A 15697-nucleotide genomic window follows, 5' to 3' on the forward strand; every position below is an offset into this window, starting at 1 on the left:
GCCAGAAGCGGTCATCTCTTGACGAGCACCTTCAGCTGCACAGAACCGCCTTGCTCCCTTTCGGAAAGGCTTTGATAGGAGCTTCTAAGGACGTGCGCTTCCTTTCATCCCCAAGCTGTGTGTAATAAGCCCTGTGGAGATCATGCGCAGCGAGGAGTGAGGATGGGAAGTCCAAGGGCTTCCGCTTGCGTCCAGAGCCAGCCTGGGAATAAGCCACTCAGCTCAAAAGTTGTGAAGCAAAATGCACAGGCACCAATCAGAGCAACTACTATGTAATAATCAAGCCTTCTCCTACTTATGGGTCCCCCCCCCACCACCACCACCAATGCTTAGAGTCAGGACTAGGGCTGGGTGAGACATGGTTTTCAACACTGTGATATATCACCAGCTAAACACTGTGGTATAGTGATATATCATGGTATCTGAAAGAAGGATGGTGCTATGTCAAGGGACTGGCTGGCTTCATAGTTTTTCCCGCATTGTGATTTTTGCTGGCGCCTGCTCTTGTCATTCACTTCCCCTGCAGGAGGCAGGGGAGAGCTGAGCAGGCAGAATTAACGGGCTGCAATAATCTAGAGAGGCATTGTGATTTTGGCAGAGCACACACACATACACAATCATGATTTGAGATACGTTGGCAGGTCAGAAATTATGAAACTGGTATCACAAAATTGACTTCACGCCAGTTTTGGATGTTATATCGCCCAGTCCTAGTCAGGGTGCTAGAGTGAAATATAGTCACATAAGTCCAAGGGCAGGCACAAATGACCCAGGGGGTCCCTTCTCTGGACACAACAGCCTTGCTGGATCAAATCAAAAGCCTATTTAGGGCAGCATCCTGTTCTCTGTGTGTGCAACTCAGTGTGAATCAAAGCACCATGGCTGGAGTCCTCAGCGCTCAGTAGGCTAAATGGATATTTCATGATGGTTTATGATATACTCAAAAGGATAAACACAAAAAAGGTCAGGCCTGTGTGTGAGCCTGAACTGAGCTGCAATGCATTTTTTTAAAAAACAAGGGCCCTTTAATTCACTTTCCTCTGAGCCGAAGCAGCTGAGAATTTCCACTGCACCGATAGTTTCAGGTAAATGCCAAGGAACACGGGAGACCCAGCACCAAACATCTGCAGTCAACTGCCATCCCTCCAGGGTCCTGCCATTTGTTTAGAAGCAGCTGCTGAATCAGCATTTGCTGTATTGCAATGTTTTATTGCATGAGAGAATAACTCCCTCTACAGTGTTGATGCTGCGTTACTGCTAGTGTAGTTAAAATGGGGCTGCCCCCAAGAAGGAGGGATTAGCAGGCTTAGGGGGAGACCCCTGAAACAGCGAAAATGGGAGCTTGTAATGTTGGCAATACTGGGGAAACAAAACAGGTAAGCGGTGGGGTGCAGCACTTCATACTGTGAGATTTTGTTACAGCTCTTACTTGCAACACAGACCCAGAATCAGTGTGGGAGGGCAGTGCGTGCAGAACAGTGAATCGTGCAGAGATGTAGCAGGCAGCCTCCTCTGCAGTTCAAACTCATTACTTAATTTGTCATAGCCCGCTGGACATGTCTGCTAGGAATAAACCGAGTCTGCTCTCTGCAACTCACAGAGGACTGAACACTTGCTTATAAAAGGTGCTTTAATAGTAAAAAGGCAGAGCTGTCAAAGCTCAAAGGAGTATGCGATGATGTCCGAACATCGGAGCAGCGCTTCTCTCTGTATCCCCAGTGGAGTCTGAAGCTCGGAGACCTGGAAGTTCAGGATGTCAATGTCGGACGCTCCAAACAAAGCTGTGACCTTGACCCTCTCGTACATGGTGAATCTGACGGGCCGCCCAGCCATGGCTGAGAGGCTGCGCAAGTAGCGTTCTCGAAGCGTCACACGACTTTGCTGCTCCTGCTCTAGGTCTGCTGCGCTCCCAGAGGAGAGGCTGGCAGGACCAAGGGCCTGGAAACGGGGGGAGTTGGGATCGAAGCCGCGGCTTGACCCATCGGGTCCGTGGGGCAGGCGGATGACCGCAACTGGCACCTTCATCGTGCACTCCTGCTGGCAAAGAGGAGAAATATGTTATACAAATGGCGCCTTGTTTGTGTCAGCAGCAGCAGGTACTCTTAAGGAATAATTCAGGAAGTAGGTGCTCCTATGGCTTAGAATACATTCTGCCCTCCCATTCGCCTTGCTGAGCAGACCAAGTTAACGCTGTAGTTTAAGCTGTTTGAAATAGACTGCAGGATTTTTTGCTCTTGTTGCTGTGTTCCATAATCACGAGAGGTATGAGCCCATTTTAATGTTTAAAGAAAAGCTTATACAGTGGTACCTCGGGTTACATGCGCTTCAGGTTACAGACTCTGCTAACCCAGAAATAGTACCTCGGGTTAAGAACTTTGCTTCAGGATGAGCACAGAAATTATGCTCTGGCGGCGCAGCGGCAGCAGGAGGCCCCATTAGCTAAAGTGGTGCTTCAGGTTAAGAACAGTTTCAGGTTAAGGACGGACCTCCGGAACGAATTAAGTTCTTAACCAGAGGTACCACTGTATGTTCAAGGAACCTTATGATTCTGTGCTGGGAGAGAGAAAAAACCCCAGACTTACAAAGATTTCTAGGTCCCGTGGCCTTAATGTTTGGATTTCTCACGCCTGGTCAAGATGGCCACAAATTTCACATCCTGTCTTCAACTGGTGGGTTGCAACAGGGTTAAATGTCGGTCATGGGGTGTGAGAAGGTTGAAGACAACCAGCTCTAGGTAAGCGATGTACTTTTTGTTCCAGGTGGGTGGTAGGTTGGGGGGTTGGGAACCTCGGAGCAAAAGCAGCCTTCCAGTCCCTGCGTCTCCCTCCAGGCTACTCTGTCAACCTTGCCCCTAAAGTGCTTTTGCCTGCCTGGGCTGTGTGCTACAATGGCGATGAAGCCTCTTGCTAGAAAACCTCTGACCTTCGCACAGCTGGAATGTAGCACAAAAGGAAAAGTCCCACCCATTGCTCTGCCCAGGTCTGTTTCTGGCCCTGCCCACCACTGGTATGCACCCCGCCCCCCATTACCCATAAGAGAATGAAAAATTATTCCCACCCTGTGCTGTAGATTTAGGGGAGAGGTGAGCCACTGACTTGGAATTTTGGGTCACTTCTGCCCTGTGCCAAGGGCAGAACTCTTGCCAGCTGGGAACTCTTTGCCTGCTGAAGCAGCCATGGCTGCTGGTCTTCAGGCAGCAGAGGGTTAAGCACAGGCTTATGGGGGCCTGTAAACAGGAAGTGTAGCTGCACGAGGACAGCCTGTTTTCCCCTCTGGACGGTGGCGGCACCAACTTGACGCTCCCTCACTGTGCCAACATCCTCTGTGGCGGGCGGCCAAGCCCAGGGTCAGCAGTGAAGAGGATGTTTTGCACAGCGAGCTGGAGAAACAGCCGCCGGCAGCCAAGGACAACTCTGGTGCAAGGAGGAGAGGGGTTGGCCTGGGCCAGAAATGGATGCTGCTGAATCCAGAGGCTTAGACTTTTAGCCAAACGCTAGGTAACTCTAGTTGTTGTTGTTGAGTTGTTTAGTCGTGTCCAACTCTTCGTGACCCCCTGGACCAGAGCACGCCAGGCACTCCTGTCTTCCACTGCCTCCCGCAGTTTGATCAAACTCATGCTGGTAGCTTCGAGAACACTATCCAACCCTCTCGCCCTCCGTCGTCCCCTTCTCCTTGTGCCCTCAATCTTTCCCAACATCAGGGTCTTTTCCAGGGAGTCTTCTCTTCTCATGAGGTGGCCAAAGTATTGGAGCCTCAGCTTCACCATTTGTCCTTCCAGTGAGTACTCAGGGCTGATTTCCTTCAGAATGGATAGGTTTGATCTTCTTGCAGTCCGTGGGACTCTCAAGAGTCTCCTCCAGCACCATAATTTAAAAGCATCTATTCTTCGGCGATCAGCCTTCTTTATGGTCCAGCTTTCACTTCCATACATCACTACTGGGAAAACCATAGTTTTTACTATACGGACCTTTGTTGGCAAGGTGATGTCTCTACTTTTTAAGATGCTGTCTAGTTACCTAAAATGAATTTACTGCTTCCTCTCCACAGCATCCCTGGAGGACAGTAGCTTGAAGAAGAGGCGGTTAACCCCTGGGCTGATTCAGAATTCCCAAAGTTCCTTGCAACGGGAAAACCTGTGACAGCTGACCTCTGTTGGTGGAGACGTGCCCCCAGAGGAGGATTGATTCCAAAAAGGCAGGGCAGTACGCACTAGCTTTGGGAGAAAACTGCATGATTCACAGTCCTCTAGGCTCAAAGGATCCAGCCACAGAGCAGCCCTTCTGCTGCCTCTCTGCCCAATTTGTCATGCCCATCTTGCCTCCTTCCAGTCAGTTGCCACTGGGTGAGGTCCTGCCATGGGTTGTGATTGCAAGAGGGCTGCCTGTCCCCAGAAGAGGCTACCTGCTGCATCTCTGCCCTCTTGGTCCCAGGACTAGAAGAGGATTGAAGTGGGAGGAGTAGAAGCAGGCTACACACATACACACAGGTGTAGTCTGCACCTGCTAGTGCAAAACTCAGGTAGGGAATATACATAAACTGGGGGCGAGGGCTCTCTGTTGCAGCAACTGCCTCATCGGGTGCAAACCTGGCGTAGTTGAGGGAGGTAGCATGGGTGGACATGCCTTTCTCCAACTTGTAAGTGTGCTTCTGACAATAAAGAGTTAACTCCTCCTTCTGGACATTCCTTGCCTGACACTGCTGTGACACACTCCATCGTCCAACTCTATGATTCTAAGTGGGTAGCCAGGACATGTACATACGGGTTCAGCATGCTCTCTGAACCAACTGGGGGGAGACAAAAAGCTCCCGATTTTTCAATTCTGGAGCGCCAGAGGAAACCTTCCCGTGGTTCAAATGGACCACGTTCCATGGAAGCTCCCGCAGAATTTTCCTGGTGTCGGTGGTGGACTCAAAGCACAAGTTGCTGCTTGGGAATGACGGTGGCTTGCTTAGTGGTCAGGGTCCCCAGCATGAGCATGAAGAAAAAGCATCCCAGAATTGTAGAGTTGAAAGAGACCCCGTGGGTCATCTAGTCCAACCCCCTGCAATGCAGGGATCTCAACTAAAGCAGCCATTCTATTGCACACCTCCAGCTTAAGGAACTGCAATTCTGCCTTGGGAAAGGACAGCCGAACTGCTGCGCATTCAATCTGGCTTCATGTGCGCCTGCAGCCAAGATCTTTTTCCAGCTTAGGCTTCTGGGAGGGAATGCCGCCAGCTTCAGCCTTGCTGGAGATTACCTCTCCCTCACCCAGGTCCCCAACGAGGCCACATTCCTGCACCGTGTGTTTGTTCCAAGAGTCTGCCTTGGGCGATGACCGCAGCGCTTCCTCCTCAGGCCCTGTTGACGCGCTCTTTCCACAGACAGCTCGTTTCCGGCGCGTGCTGTCTGGTGGCGGAGGAAGCACCGGCCCCTGAAAGCCCTCTCCCCCTCTGGCCTGATAAGGACCTGGCCCAGAGCTCCTGCACTCCCGGGCAGCATGCCAGGAAGAACGGGGCCTGGGGAGGGGACGGGTTGGCTGTTTTTCTGGCGAGGCTCGTGCCTTTGGGACGGCACCAGCTTCTGTTTGAACGCGACCTGAGAATAATCGCACGTGTTACTCTGAAGAAGAAGGGGGGGGGCAGTCAAAGCAGCAATGTAAAAGCCTGCATTGACTTTGCAGGCTTGTAAATTGGGCTGCCAGCACAAACGCTGTGAAAACTAGCCCCGTGCCAAGCGAAGCCCCATGTCCCTGTTTTTCAGTGTGCCTTAGTAGCAGGTTGATAAACGTCACCTCCAGGTGGCAGGCAGCCCAAATTTCAGACTGGGAGGGTCGGCCTTCGAGCAGTGTCAAGTCACCAATTTTGGCTCATGGTAGCAGCACCTTCTGGGTGTTTTGGAAGGCCTTGCTGCTACCTGGGCAGTGGGGAGATGAAGAGTCGGCCAAATTTGGCTACCTCGTGTCCTTGGCCCAGCTGTTAACTGGTGAAGCAGATGTCCCATAATTTTCTGGGGTGGAGATGCAAGTCGCCTCCTGTTCCCCACCTGGGATCAGAGCTGGCATAGCTCTCTCGCCTTCCTGGCAGGGCCGAAGCGAGTGGCGAGTCCAGAAAATGGGCCACCGTGCTGTGCTGGAGAGAGCGAAGAGGCGACAACTCACAACAAACTTGTTTGTTCTGGCTCGGCCTCCTGTCCTGGTTGACATCACATCCTGAAGGCAGCGAGGACGGCACCTCCACAGGCAGGGTGGGCAGAGCCCCAGCGCTCTGGAGAAGAGCTGGGAGGCTGGCCGGCCTCTGGCTCACTTGCCGAGCGAGGGAAGGATGACGGAGGTCGCCAGGGAGAAGTGGGGTGGCCATGGGGCAGTGCGGGCTGTTCCCTGGCTTGGGTGACCCACGAGAAGCAGCAGCAAGGTTGGGAGAGACCTAACGGCAAGGAAAAGCTGCTGGATTTGCAGGAGGGGGGAAAATGGATGCCTGCCAACAGCCTCAACCTTTGCAAGTAAGTACTTCTGAGCGGGGTGAACGGGGGACGGGACATCCACACCGTCAACAACACTTCAGAAAAGCAACACTACCCTCCTTGTGGATGTGTTTGAGGGCTCTTATGGGCAGTGCCCTGGATGGGCACTTGCTTGCTCTGCTAATTTTACATGTATTAACCGAGGCTTGGTGAAGAGGGTGTCTCAAGACAGCATCCAGCAGCAAGATGCCCTCATGAGAAGCTCCACCCACTTGCCAGTCTGCCTGTCCACCTCTGGCAGAAACCCCACCCAACTAGCGCATGGTGCCACGTTGAGGGCAAGGCTACGGCCACCGTTCCAGAATCTTCCCACATTCATCTGCACAACACCTCAAAGGGCTTGTGCAATCTCCGGGGTACAGCTGACTTGAGTGCTTATGGTCAAGGCTAGTTGCAAATGTCGGCCTGCAGCAAATTGTGCCCATTTCGTGGGTGTTATAGGGCAAGCTCTCTGTGCCTCAGTTTTTCCTCCTTCATTGGTGGGTTCTCCTCCGCTGGAGGTTTTAAAACAGAGATTGGGTGGCCATCTGCCAGGGGTTCTTTAGCTGAGATTCCTACATTGCAGGGGGTTGGACTAGATGACCCTCGCGGGCCCTTCCAACTCTACAATTCTACGGATGACAGAGGATGACTTCCTCTGTGGTAAGCTATGGGGAGGGTGAGTGAGGCATCAGGCATGATTGCCCACCCCAAGCCTAGGCAAATGGAAGATCAAGGAAGAGCAGGGATGTCAAGACATTAACAAAGGCCAGGACTTTCTCTTATCTACCGCAGAATTCTTTCAAAGGTAAAAGACATGCTCTTGAAACAAAAACAAAAAAACGCAGCACACATCACTCTCAATAATCTAACTCGCTTGCTCTGCCTTCTCGCAACACATTTTGTTTGGCACTGAAACCCTTTTGCAAAGCAAAATGTGCACTTGATAAAATAAAGGGATCTGAACGCCCCAGGGTTTTGCTCTGTTCAAAAGTCTCAGCAGAGGCATCTTTCTTCAGGCTTATTTCGTACTCACTAAGACCTCTGCTAGCAACTTGCCTGCAGCATCCTACGGAGACAGTCTGGGAGAAATTTAACACGCATACACTCTCTGAGGTTATATCCTAATCCCACAGAATTACTGTATTTTTCGCCCTATAGGACGCACTTTTCCCCCTCCAAAAATGAAGAGGAAATGTGTGTGCATCCTATGGGGCGAATGCAGGCTTCAGGAAGCTGCCTGCAAGCCTTGGGAGCGACTTCTGCAAGCCCAACTTCGCGCTGGGCTCCCACGGCTTGCGGAGAGCTGCCTGCATCCCTGTGGATAGCAGCCTGTTCTGGGGGCTGGGGTCGGAGGAAGCTCGGGCTTCCCCTGCCCCAGCCCCCCGCCTGGGGGGGAAAAATAATTTTTTTTCTTTATCCCCCCCCCAAAAAAAAACCTAGGTGCGCCCTATGGGCCAGTGCGCCCTATGGGGCGAAAAATACGGTAACTGAACTGCATCAAATTATACTGATGCGCAGCATGGGGTAATTCTCCCCACTACCAGCAGGGGGCACAAAGCTAAAAAGGCAACCCAGCTTTTTACTTACTCCCTTTAACTATAGTTTAATCTACACTATGTGTATTCCAAGTCAAATGCATTCGTTGATTTTCTATTTCTTTTTTGGGGGTGGGGGTGGCGGGGAGTGGAGAGGGAAAGGGAAAAAACAACCCAGGAAATCCAATTCTGTCTACAAGCCACATTCACCAACCATGTCTTTGTCTTCCCTCTGCCTTCCCCAGTTCCACAATGGTTTCTGGTAACTTGGCTGTTTTGGTGGTGCTGCTTATACCTCTTGAATTCTGGAGATCTGGAGGCCTCCTAGCGGCCTCTCCAGGAACTGCTGGCGAGCATGACTCCTCAAAGCAGGTCCCCATCCAAGCCCTCCAGACCATCCTGCTGAGACGCCTGGGCTTGCAACGGCGCCCGGAGCCAAGGGCGGGGCTTGTGGTCCCCCAATATCTTCTGGATCTGTACCAGTTCTGCTTGGGGAAGGCTCCCTCCTCCCTCAAAGAGACAGAGCTTCCCTTCCTGGAGGAACAAGCCGGGAGAGCCAACACCATCCGCACCTTCCACCATGTTGGTGAGCTTGCGATTGCCACGTCCGCCTTCAAATTCCACGTTTGGGCTGTTGGGGTGGCTGGGGCCTTGAAAAATTGGTTGGGGTAGCAGCAGAGGGGAGAAATGCGGGGAAATTTAGCCCAGGCCCTCCAGGAGTTGCTAGACTACATCTCCCATCATCTCCGTGAACATTGGCCATGCCAGCTGCAGGGGCTGATGGGAGCCGGAGTCCAACTAGAGACAGCCACAGGCTCTCCATCCTTGAAGTGACTGCACAAAACCGGGAGCCAGGGACAGGGATGAAGGAGAGGTGGAAAGCTGTAGATAAGCGGCTGCACTGCGTAAGGGGAAACAGAGGTAGATCAGCAGGCAAGAACCTTGCTTTGCATGCAGAAGGTCCCAAGTTCAATCCTTGACACCCCCAGTTAAAAGGAAAGCCCCTCTGTTTGCCCCGGTCCTTGGAGAGCAACTGCCAGCCATGGCTGACAATAAGAGGCTGACAAATAGCCTGACCTGGTAGAAGGCTCAGTTGGGAGAGCGCAAGACTCTTAATCTCAGGGTTGTGGGTTCAAGCCCTACATTGAAAGATTCCTGCATTGCAGAGGGTTGCACTGACTAGATGACCCTTGTGGTCCCTTCCGACTCTACAATTCCGATTTTGACTCTGAAGGTCAAACACGCTTCATTGAGGAGGAAGGAAAGCAAAGCTCCCTAATGCCAAGATATTTCAAGAATATGCTCTGCTTACTTAAGGAATATCTCTTCTTTTTCCCTCTTGCGGTTTGGGAGGTGTATGATTTGCCTTGGGTTACAGTGCCACCTGCAGAGCAAGCAAGGCAACAGAGCCACACACGGGGTAGGAAGCGCTTGCGCTATCAGCAGAGCCAGGAACTCTGCACCACTTCAGGCAAGGACAGAAAGGGATGCCAAGATACGGTTCTGATTCTTTAAAAAAACCCCAAAACAGTCTAAGAAAAAAGTGCAGCACACTGCATAGCCACAAATAAGTATTTTCTTTTATTTTAAAAAGTTAGGACAATAACTTTAAGACAATTTACAGGGGACAGCTGTTGCTTGGGAGCTTCTAAGAAGCACCTGGCTGGATTCAGGGGGCAAAACACAAAGCGGGTAGATGGACACTTGGTTGGACGCAAGAAGGCACTTCCTGCAGTCCTGGCATGGACAACCTTTGTGAATGTTGCTGAACTACAACTCCCACCAGACCCAGCAAGCACGGCCCATGGCCAGGGGTGATGGGAGCTGTAGTTCAGAAGCATCTGCAAGGCGAAAGGCTCCCCACACCAGCCCCAAACACTCAGTCCTCAATCCCTTTCTGGCTTCTGTTTCACATCTAGAGGATCTGGAAAACACCCCTGAAGCCGTAGATGGTTCGCTCTACTTCCTGTTCAACCTGACCTTGCTGCCTGTGGAAGAGGAGCTGACCGCCCTGGAGCTGCGCCTGTACCACTCGCCGAAGGAAAGCAGGGGTTTCCACATCAACATATACCACGCAATGGGCCCCCTACCCGTTTCCGGAAACAAGAGCAGTCTCCTCCTGGCTCGCAGATTCTTGGCTCCCAAGCAGCCCAGGTGGGAGAGCTTTGACGTGACCGCTGCTTTCCAGAGGGCCGAGGGCCAGAGGCCCCACCTTGGGTTTCTCATTGAGGTGGAGCGCCCCAACGGCAGCCACGAGCTTCCTCAGCGCCAGGCTCCGCTTCGCGCAAGGCGGTCTCCCGGAGAGGAGGAGGCCCAGTGGGCTCTGGAAAGGCCTCTGCTGGTCACCTACAGTCACGACCGGAGGGGGCAGCCTTTGACTCGTGGGAAGAGACAAAGCAGGAGCCAGCCGGGTGGGCTAACCCAGAAAGGAGGCCGGAGAGCCCCCAAGGGGCCAGCCTCCCGCAGCAAACGCAAAGGCCTGAAGCCCAAGGCCAAAGCCAGCGCGAGGTGCCGGAGGCAGCGCCTGTTTGTAGATTTCAAGGAAGTTGGCTGGAACGACTGGATTGTTGCCCCCAGCGGCTACCACGCTTTCTACTGCTCCGGGGAGTGCCGGTTCCCGCTGGCCGACCACATGAACTCCTCCAGCCATGCTGTGGTGCAGACCATGCTGAGCTCGGTGAACTCCAGGGTGCCCAAGGCGTGCTGCGTCCCGACGGACCTCAGCCCCATCGCTATGCTCTACCTGGACCAACACGACATGGTGGTCCTGAAGACGTACCAGGACATGGTGGTGGAGGGCTGTGGGTGCCGGTAGAAACCACAGAGCAGGGATAAGCCTCCTCTCAGGTAACCCAAGCAGAGGGCTTGGCACCGTCACGGGTCTTTCTTCAGGCAACATGGAATTAACGTATGGAACTTCCTACCACAAGAGGTGGGGACAGCCGGAAGGTTAGATGGCTCAGCTATGAGATACATGGGACACCTGGGCACCGAGGCAGCATATGACTTTACACCAAGCACCAGAGGCAAACAGGCAAAGGCTATCACCAGCCTGCTGTACGAGACAGATGTACCTTGCCTCTGATTCAACAAGGCAGAATTCTTATATTCTTATCACGCCTCATCAAGTTCTCTATATGGATGAATAGCTGCTGCTGCTGCTGTTGTTTTAAACTGTGATGACCTTTAGTTGAGCAATAAATGAGAACGCTACCAAGCCTGTCACAGTGAGCATCCTTAAACCAAGGCGAAAACTGTGTGACGGTGTGGTTGCCACTAAAGGCGAATTCACATGACCAAAGAGAATCAGCACCAGATGTTCCTGAAAAGATGATTTGGGAGAGCTGGCTGACTTTTCACACACTGTTTATGGGGAACCTGTGGCTCTTCAAACTTGCTGGACCACCAGCTCTCATGGACCCCAGGCTGCACAGCCAATGGCCCTACACTTGAAGGACCACAGGCTTCCCTCACTCCTGCTCTAAAATAGAAGCTCTCCATCAGAGTGTTTATCCAGTAGAGGAGAGCAGTGGTTGTCAGTTCTGCTGGAACTGACATTTTGGGTGAAAAAATGGCAGTGTGCTCCCAGCAGCTGTTGTGTGAAACAAGTAGCCCTCCCTAACACTTTACAGCAGGGATGTGGATTCCAGTCCAATCTCCATCAGCTCCAGCCATCACTGCCACTAGTCAGGAATGACAGAAGGTGTGCTCCATCAGCACCTGAAAGGCTGAGGGTTCTCCACCCCTGCATTAAGAGTCTAATACCCCTGGGGGTTGTTTCTAAGCAGAGGGGCATCATAAACCTCACTGCACCAAATGTGTGGACAAAAAGGCAGACAGAGACTGACACAAGAGAGCAGGTGGTCCATATCTTATTGGTGGGGAGTCAGCACTTTCTTCTGACCAGGGTGGATTTGATTTAAATCAAATCGATTTAAATCACTAGTCAGTAAGACTTGGTTTAAATCATTTTTTTTACAGAAAGACTCATTCTTGGTGGTTTAATCTTAATATTTACAAGCTTTCATTTTTTGGAATAATAAATTTCCAGAGTACTTTTTACAGTTTTATCAAAAATTACTGACTTGCACAAGTATTACACAAAGATCCCAAGACTTGTGGAGTATTCTGCTCACAAGGTTGCACTTTCATTTTTACTGCTTCACACTTCGCTACTTATGCAGATCTATTCCATTCAAAACAAATCTATTCATTGAACCTCTTGGAACATTTGGTAAGGGGTTGATTCTGTGTATATAAATTTGCAAAGGAACAATGGGATTAAAGTTTTTTCCTCAACTCTGTATGTTTATTTTATAACATTTTTCTTGTGAAGAGAAGGCATGTTATCTCTGCAGACACAAATTCACCCTTTTGAGAACTGCAAAAACAAGCATCTGTGGTAATATCTTCTCGTTAGAAAAGCTTCCCCAAATAATCTTACAGGAAACCTCTGGAAGAGCATGACATTGTGAACGGATTAATGGAATTAATTTACCTAAAAATTTAAACATTGCATGTAAAGCCTCATGCCTCATAATTAAAAACAAATCCTTATTTCCTGATGAATAGCATTTGGACTATAATGTAACTTAAATAGAAAACCATCTTTAGATTTTTCCTCCAAAAGCAAAAATCTTAAAAATCTAATTTAAATAAAAAAATCCAAATTAAATTTAAAAATCTGATTGATTTATTTTTTAAATAATTGATTTTATCCACCCTGCTTCTAACTACATCCACTGAAAAAACACCTTGCTAGTCATTGCTTCTAAGCCCCTATTTGGTGTCTCAAGGCAAGTCTCCAGTTCTGCTTCATACCAAGGAAAGGGGCAAAAAGCTCTGAGGTATGTGGTGGTGACAAATGTAACACTCAACAGGAATATGGGGCATTTTAGTGCATTGTTTTAAGTCAGCCTTCTCCAAACTGGCACACACCCAAGCCCAATGTTGTTGGACTACAATGGGATGGTGAAAGTTGTAATCCAAAAAATCTGGAGGCCACTTGGCTGGGGAAAGTTTTTCAAAGGGCACAAGATTTCTACTTCTGTGTCCATTAAAAAATGTATTCAGTGGTGAAATAAACTGTAGAGCTTTTGCTGATGTTTTTCTTCTTTTAAAAAAGATGAAATATGGGTGTAAGAAAATGGGCTAAGATGCAACATTGAAGCTTTATGAAAGAGATGTCAAGAGTTAATAGTGCACTCCAAAGTAAGTAATGTAGAGAGACAGAGACAGTATCATGTGAGTGGATTTCAGTTTACAGGTCTGAAATGGGCTGGACAGGATGCAAGGCTTAGAACAGCAAGAAAACACCTCTAAACACTTTTATCCCACCTTCCTGTCATCAAGACATCCAAGGAAGCTACGTACCCTAAAGGGCGGACACTGAAAAACCACACTATCAAAAACACATCAGAGTGAGCAACTAAACCAAATGCAGAGCAGGGCAAGAGAAAAATAAATTAACCAGAGACCCAGGAAGACTTAGCGAGGGAAGAGCTTTTGAGAATCAGAAGCTGGGTAGATCCAATCAATAATAGAAAAGTAACAGATGCTGTAATTAAAAATTAAAATGAAACCTGAATAACAGGATTCTTACTATTAAACTTTAAAGAATACAGACATATATTAAAACTGAATCATGCCCTCTCTCTTATATAGCTTGAGGCTATTTTTAGTATTAAAAGCAACTCAGAGGAAAGCATTTTATTATGAAGGATAACCAACATAATGGGCACAATGGGCCTTGATTAATGTGAGTTTCCTATTGCACCGTGGCAAATAACCACATACCTTGGGATGCATATGCATATATATGAGAGATGGAATGATCAATGCTTTTTTCTGGGGGCGCGCAGGGGTACACATACCCCTAAACATTGTGAATCTTTGCACTTTTGTCCATTTACTGTATTTGTTTTTTTCGATTTGAACTATTAAATGGTGATTTTCTTGAGTCAAAATGAGAGTACCCCTAAACATTATTTTTTTAAAGAAAAAAGCACTGGATATAATATATTTCTCCATCTCCTACATGGATTAGTTTATAATCTGGCCTTAGCCACCAGACTGGGAGTTATAGTCCAAAACAGGGGTTGGGAATTGCTAGTCTGTGGGCCAGCTTTGGCTCAACCCAAGTTGCCATTTCCTCCGAACCGCCCCCACCTATCCCATACCTCACGACCTATGTGATGGCAGGGGTGTGGGCAGACAGAGATGCACCTGGATAATGATAATAACTTATTATTTATACCCCGCCCATCTGGCTGAGTTTCCCCAGCCACTCTGGAGGGCTCCCAATCGAGTGTTAAAAACAATACAGCATTAAATATTAAAAACTTCCCTGAACAGGGCTGCCTTCAGATGTCTTCTAAATGTCAGGTAGTTGTTTATCTCTTTGACATCGGATGGGAGGGTGTTCCACTGGGCGGGTGCCACTACTGGGAAGGCCCTCTGCCTGGTTCCCTGTAACTTGGCTTCTCGCAGCGAGGGAATCACCAGAAGGCCCTCGGTGCTGGATCTCAGTGTTCGGGCTGAATGATGAGGGTGGAGACGCTCCTTCAGGTATACAGGACAGAGGCCGTTTAGGGCTTTAAAGGTCAGACCAACACTTTGAATTGTGCTCGGAAACGTACTGGGAGCCAATGTAGGTCTTTCAAGACCGGTGTTATATGGTCTCAGTGTCCGCTCCCAGTCACCAGTCTAGCTGCCACATTCTGGATTAGTTGTAGTTTCCGGGTCACCTTCAAAGGTAGCCCCATGTAGAGCGCATTGCAGTAGTCCAAGCGGGAGATAACCAGAGCATGCACCACTCTGGCGAGACAGTCCACGGGCAGGTAGGGTCTCATCCTGCATACCAGATGGAGCTGGTAAACAGCTGCCCTGGACACAGAATTGACCTGCGCCTCCATGGACAGCTGTGAGTCCAAAATGACTCCCAGGCTGCGCACCTGGTCCTTCAGGGGCACAGTTACCCCATTCAGGACCTGGGAGTCCTCCACACCTGCCCGCCTCCTGCCCCCCAAAAACAGTACTTCTGTCTTGTCAGGATTCAACCTCCATCTGTTAGCCGCCATCCATCCTCCAACCGCCTCCAGGCACTCACACAGGACCTTCACCGCCTTCACTCAGTCCGCTCCATGACTGAGTTCCCCAGAAAGCAGCTTTGAGCTTCGCCTGGTCATGACGCCAGGCCCAAACGCTTCTTCCCACATACCGTATTAAGCTAAAAACTCTTTGAAAACAGACGCTCCTCTCTCTGGCCATAAATATTACCTCTCAGTTATGAAACAATTCAGTTAACGCCGACTAACCTGCATAGGCCTTGGTTCGGTCCCGCTCAAGTCGTCATGGCAACCCCAAACCGTTCCGCTCAAAATTGCGGGCCTCAAAGCACTCAGCACGTTGGCGGCCGGGACAGGAAGGAGCAGCCTCTTCACCCGGAAGTACATTATTATGAGCGGACGACAAGCCGCTCTTCCCTTATCGGCTTTTTTTTTTAAGGTCCCCTCTGCTAATAGGAGGACTGGGAACTCTATGACTCTGCCCTGTATGCCCCTAGGCGGCGGCGAGCGGCGTTGGCCCATGTGCCTGCACCCCGCCTCCCGCTCCTCCTAGCGATTGGTGGGACGAAAGATGAAAGGGAAGCGCGTGATCGTTACGTCATGATCAGGAG

At 50.1% G+C, this 15697-nt stretch overlaps 2 protein-coding genes across 4 annotated transcripts; one reads left to right on the top strand and one right to left on the bottom strand.

Annotated features, from left to right (window-relative positions):
• Positions 1–1612: 1612 nt before the first annotated feature.
• GEMIN7 (gem nuclear organelle associated protein 7) lies at positions 1613–15603 on the bottom strand. 3 transcript variants are annotated; one of them, XM_082231363.1, is made up of 2 exons: positions 15336–15603; positions 1613–2037 (listed from the first exon to the last, which is right to left on the bottom strand). In XM_082231363.1, the coding sequence occupies exons 1-2, from the start codon at positions 15471–15473 to the stop codon at positions 1654–1656; spliced, it is 522 nt and encodes a 173-aa protein (XP_082087489.1). In that variant the 5' UTR covers positions 15474–15603; the 3' UTR covers positions 1613–1653. The 3 variants fall into 3 exon arrangements, with proteins under 3 accessions (XP_082087489.1, XP_082087490.1, XP_082087491.1); XM_082231364.1 differs by having other exon boundaries at positions 1613–2034; positions 15336–15587; XM_082231365.1 differs by lacking the exon at positions 15336–15603 and adding an exon at positions 3096–3243 and having other exon boundaries at positions 1613–2034.
• On the top strand, positions 6055–12318 carry LOC309536872 (bone morphogenetic protein 2-like). Its single transcript, XM_082231253.1, has 3 exons — positions 6055–6481; positions 8265–8605; positions 9939–12318. The coding sequence occupies exons 1-3, from the start codon at positions 6453–6455 to the stop codon at positions 10832–10834; spliced, it is 1266 nt and encodes a 421-aa protein (XP_082087379.1). The 5' UTR covers positions 6055–6452; the 3' UTR covers positions 10835–12318.
• Positions 15604–15697: the final 94 nt, after the last annotated feature.

The sequence above is a fragment of the Podarcis vaucheri genome, assembly GCF_965113315.1.
Source record: "Podarcis vaucheri genome assembly, chromosome: 7".
Lineage (NCBI taxonomy): Eukaryota > Metazoa > Chordata > Lepidosauria > Squamata > Lacertidae > Podarcis > Podarcis vaucheri.

What these genes read in the sequence shown, in the direction of transcription:
- LOC309536872 (XM_082231253.1), top strand. Translation starts at nt 6,453, where the DNA reads ATGCCTGCCAACAGCCTCAACCTTTGCAA. An exon ending in AACAGCCTCAACCTTTGCAA is followed by an intron (nt 6,482 to 8,264) that starts GTAAGTACTTCT and finishes TGCCTTCCCCAG; the next exon opens with TTCCACAATGGTTTCTGGTA. An exon ending in CCGCACCTTCCACCATGTTG is followed by an intron (nt 8,606 to 9,938) that starts GTGAGCTTGCGA and finishes TTTCACATCTAG; the next exon opens with AGGATCTGGAAAACACCCCT.
- GEMIN7 (XM_082231363.1), bottom strand. Translation starts at nt 15,473, where the DNA reads ATGTACTTCCGGGTGAAGAGGCTGCTCCTTCCTGTCCCGGCCGCCAAC. An exon ending in CCGAACCAAGGCCTATGCAG is followed by an intron (nt 2,038 to 15,335) that starts GTTAGTCGGCGT and finishes CCTCTTTGCCAG; the next exon opens with CAGGAGTGCACGATGAAGGT.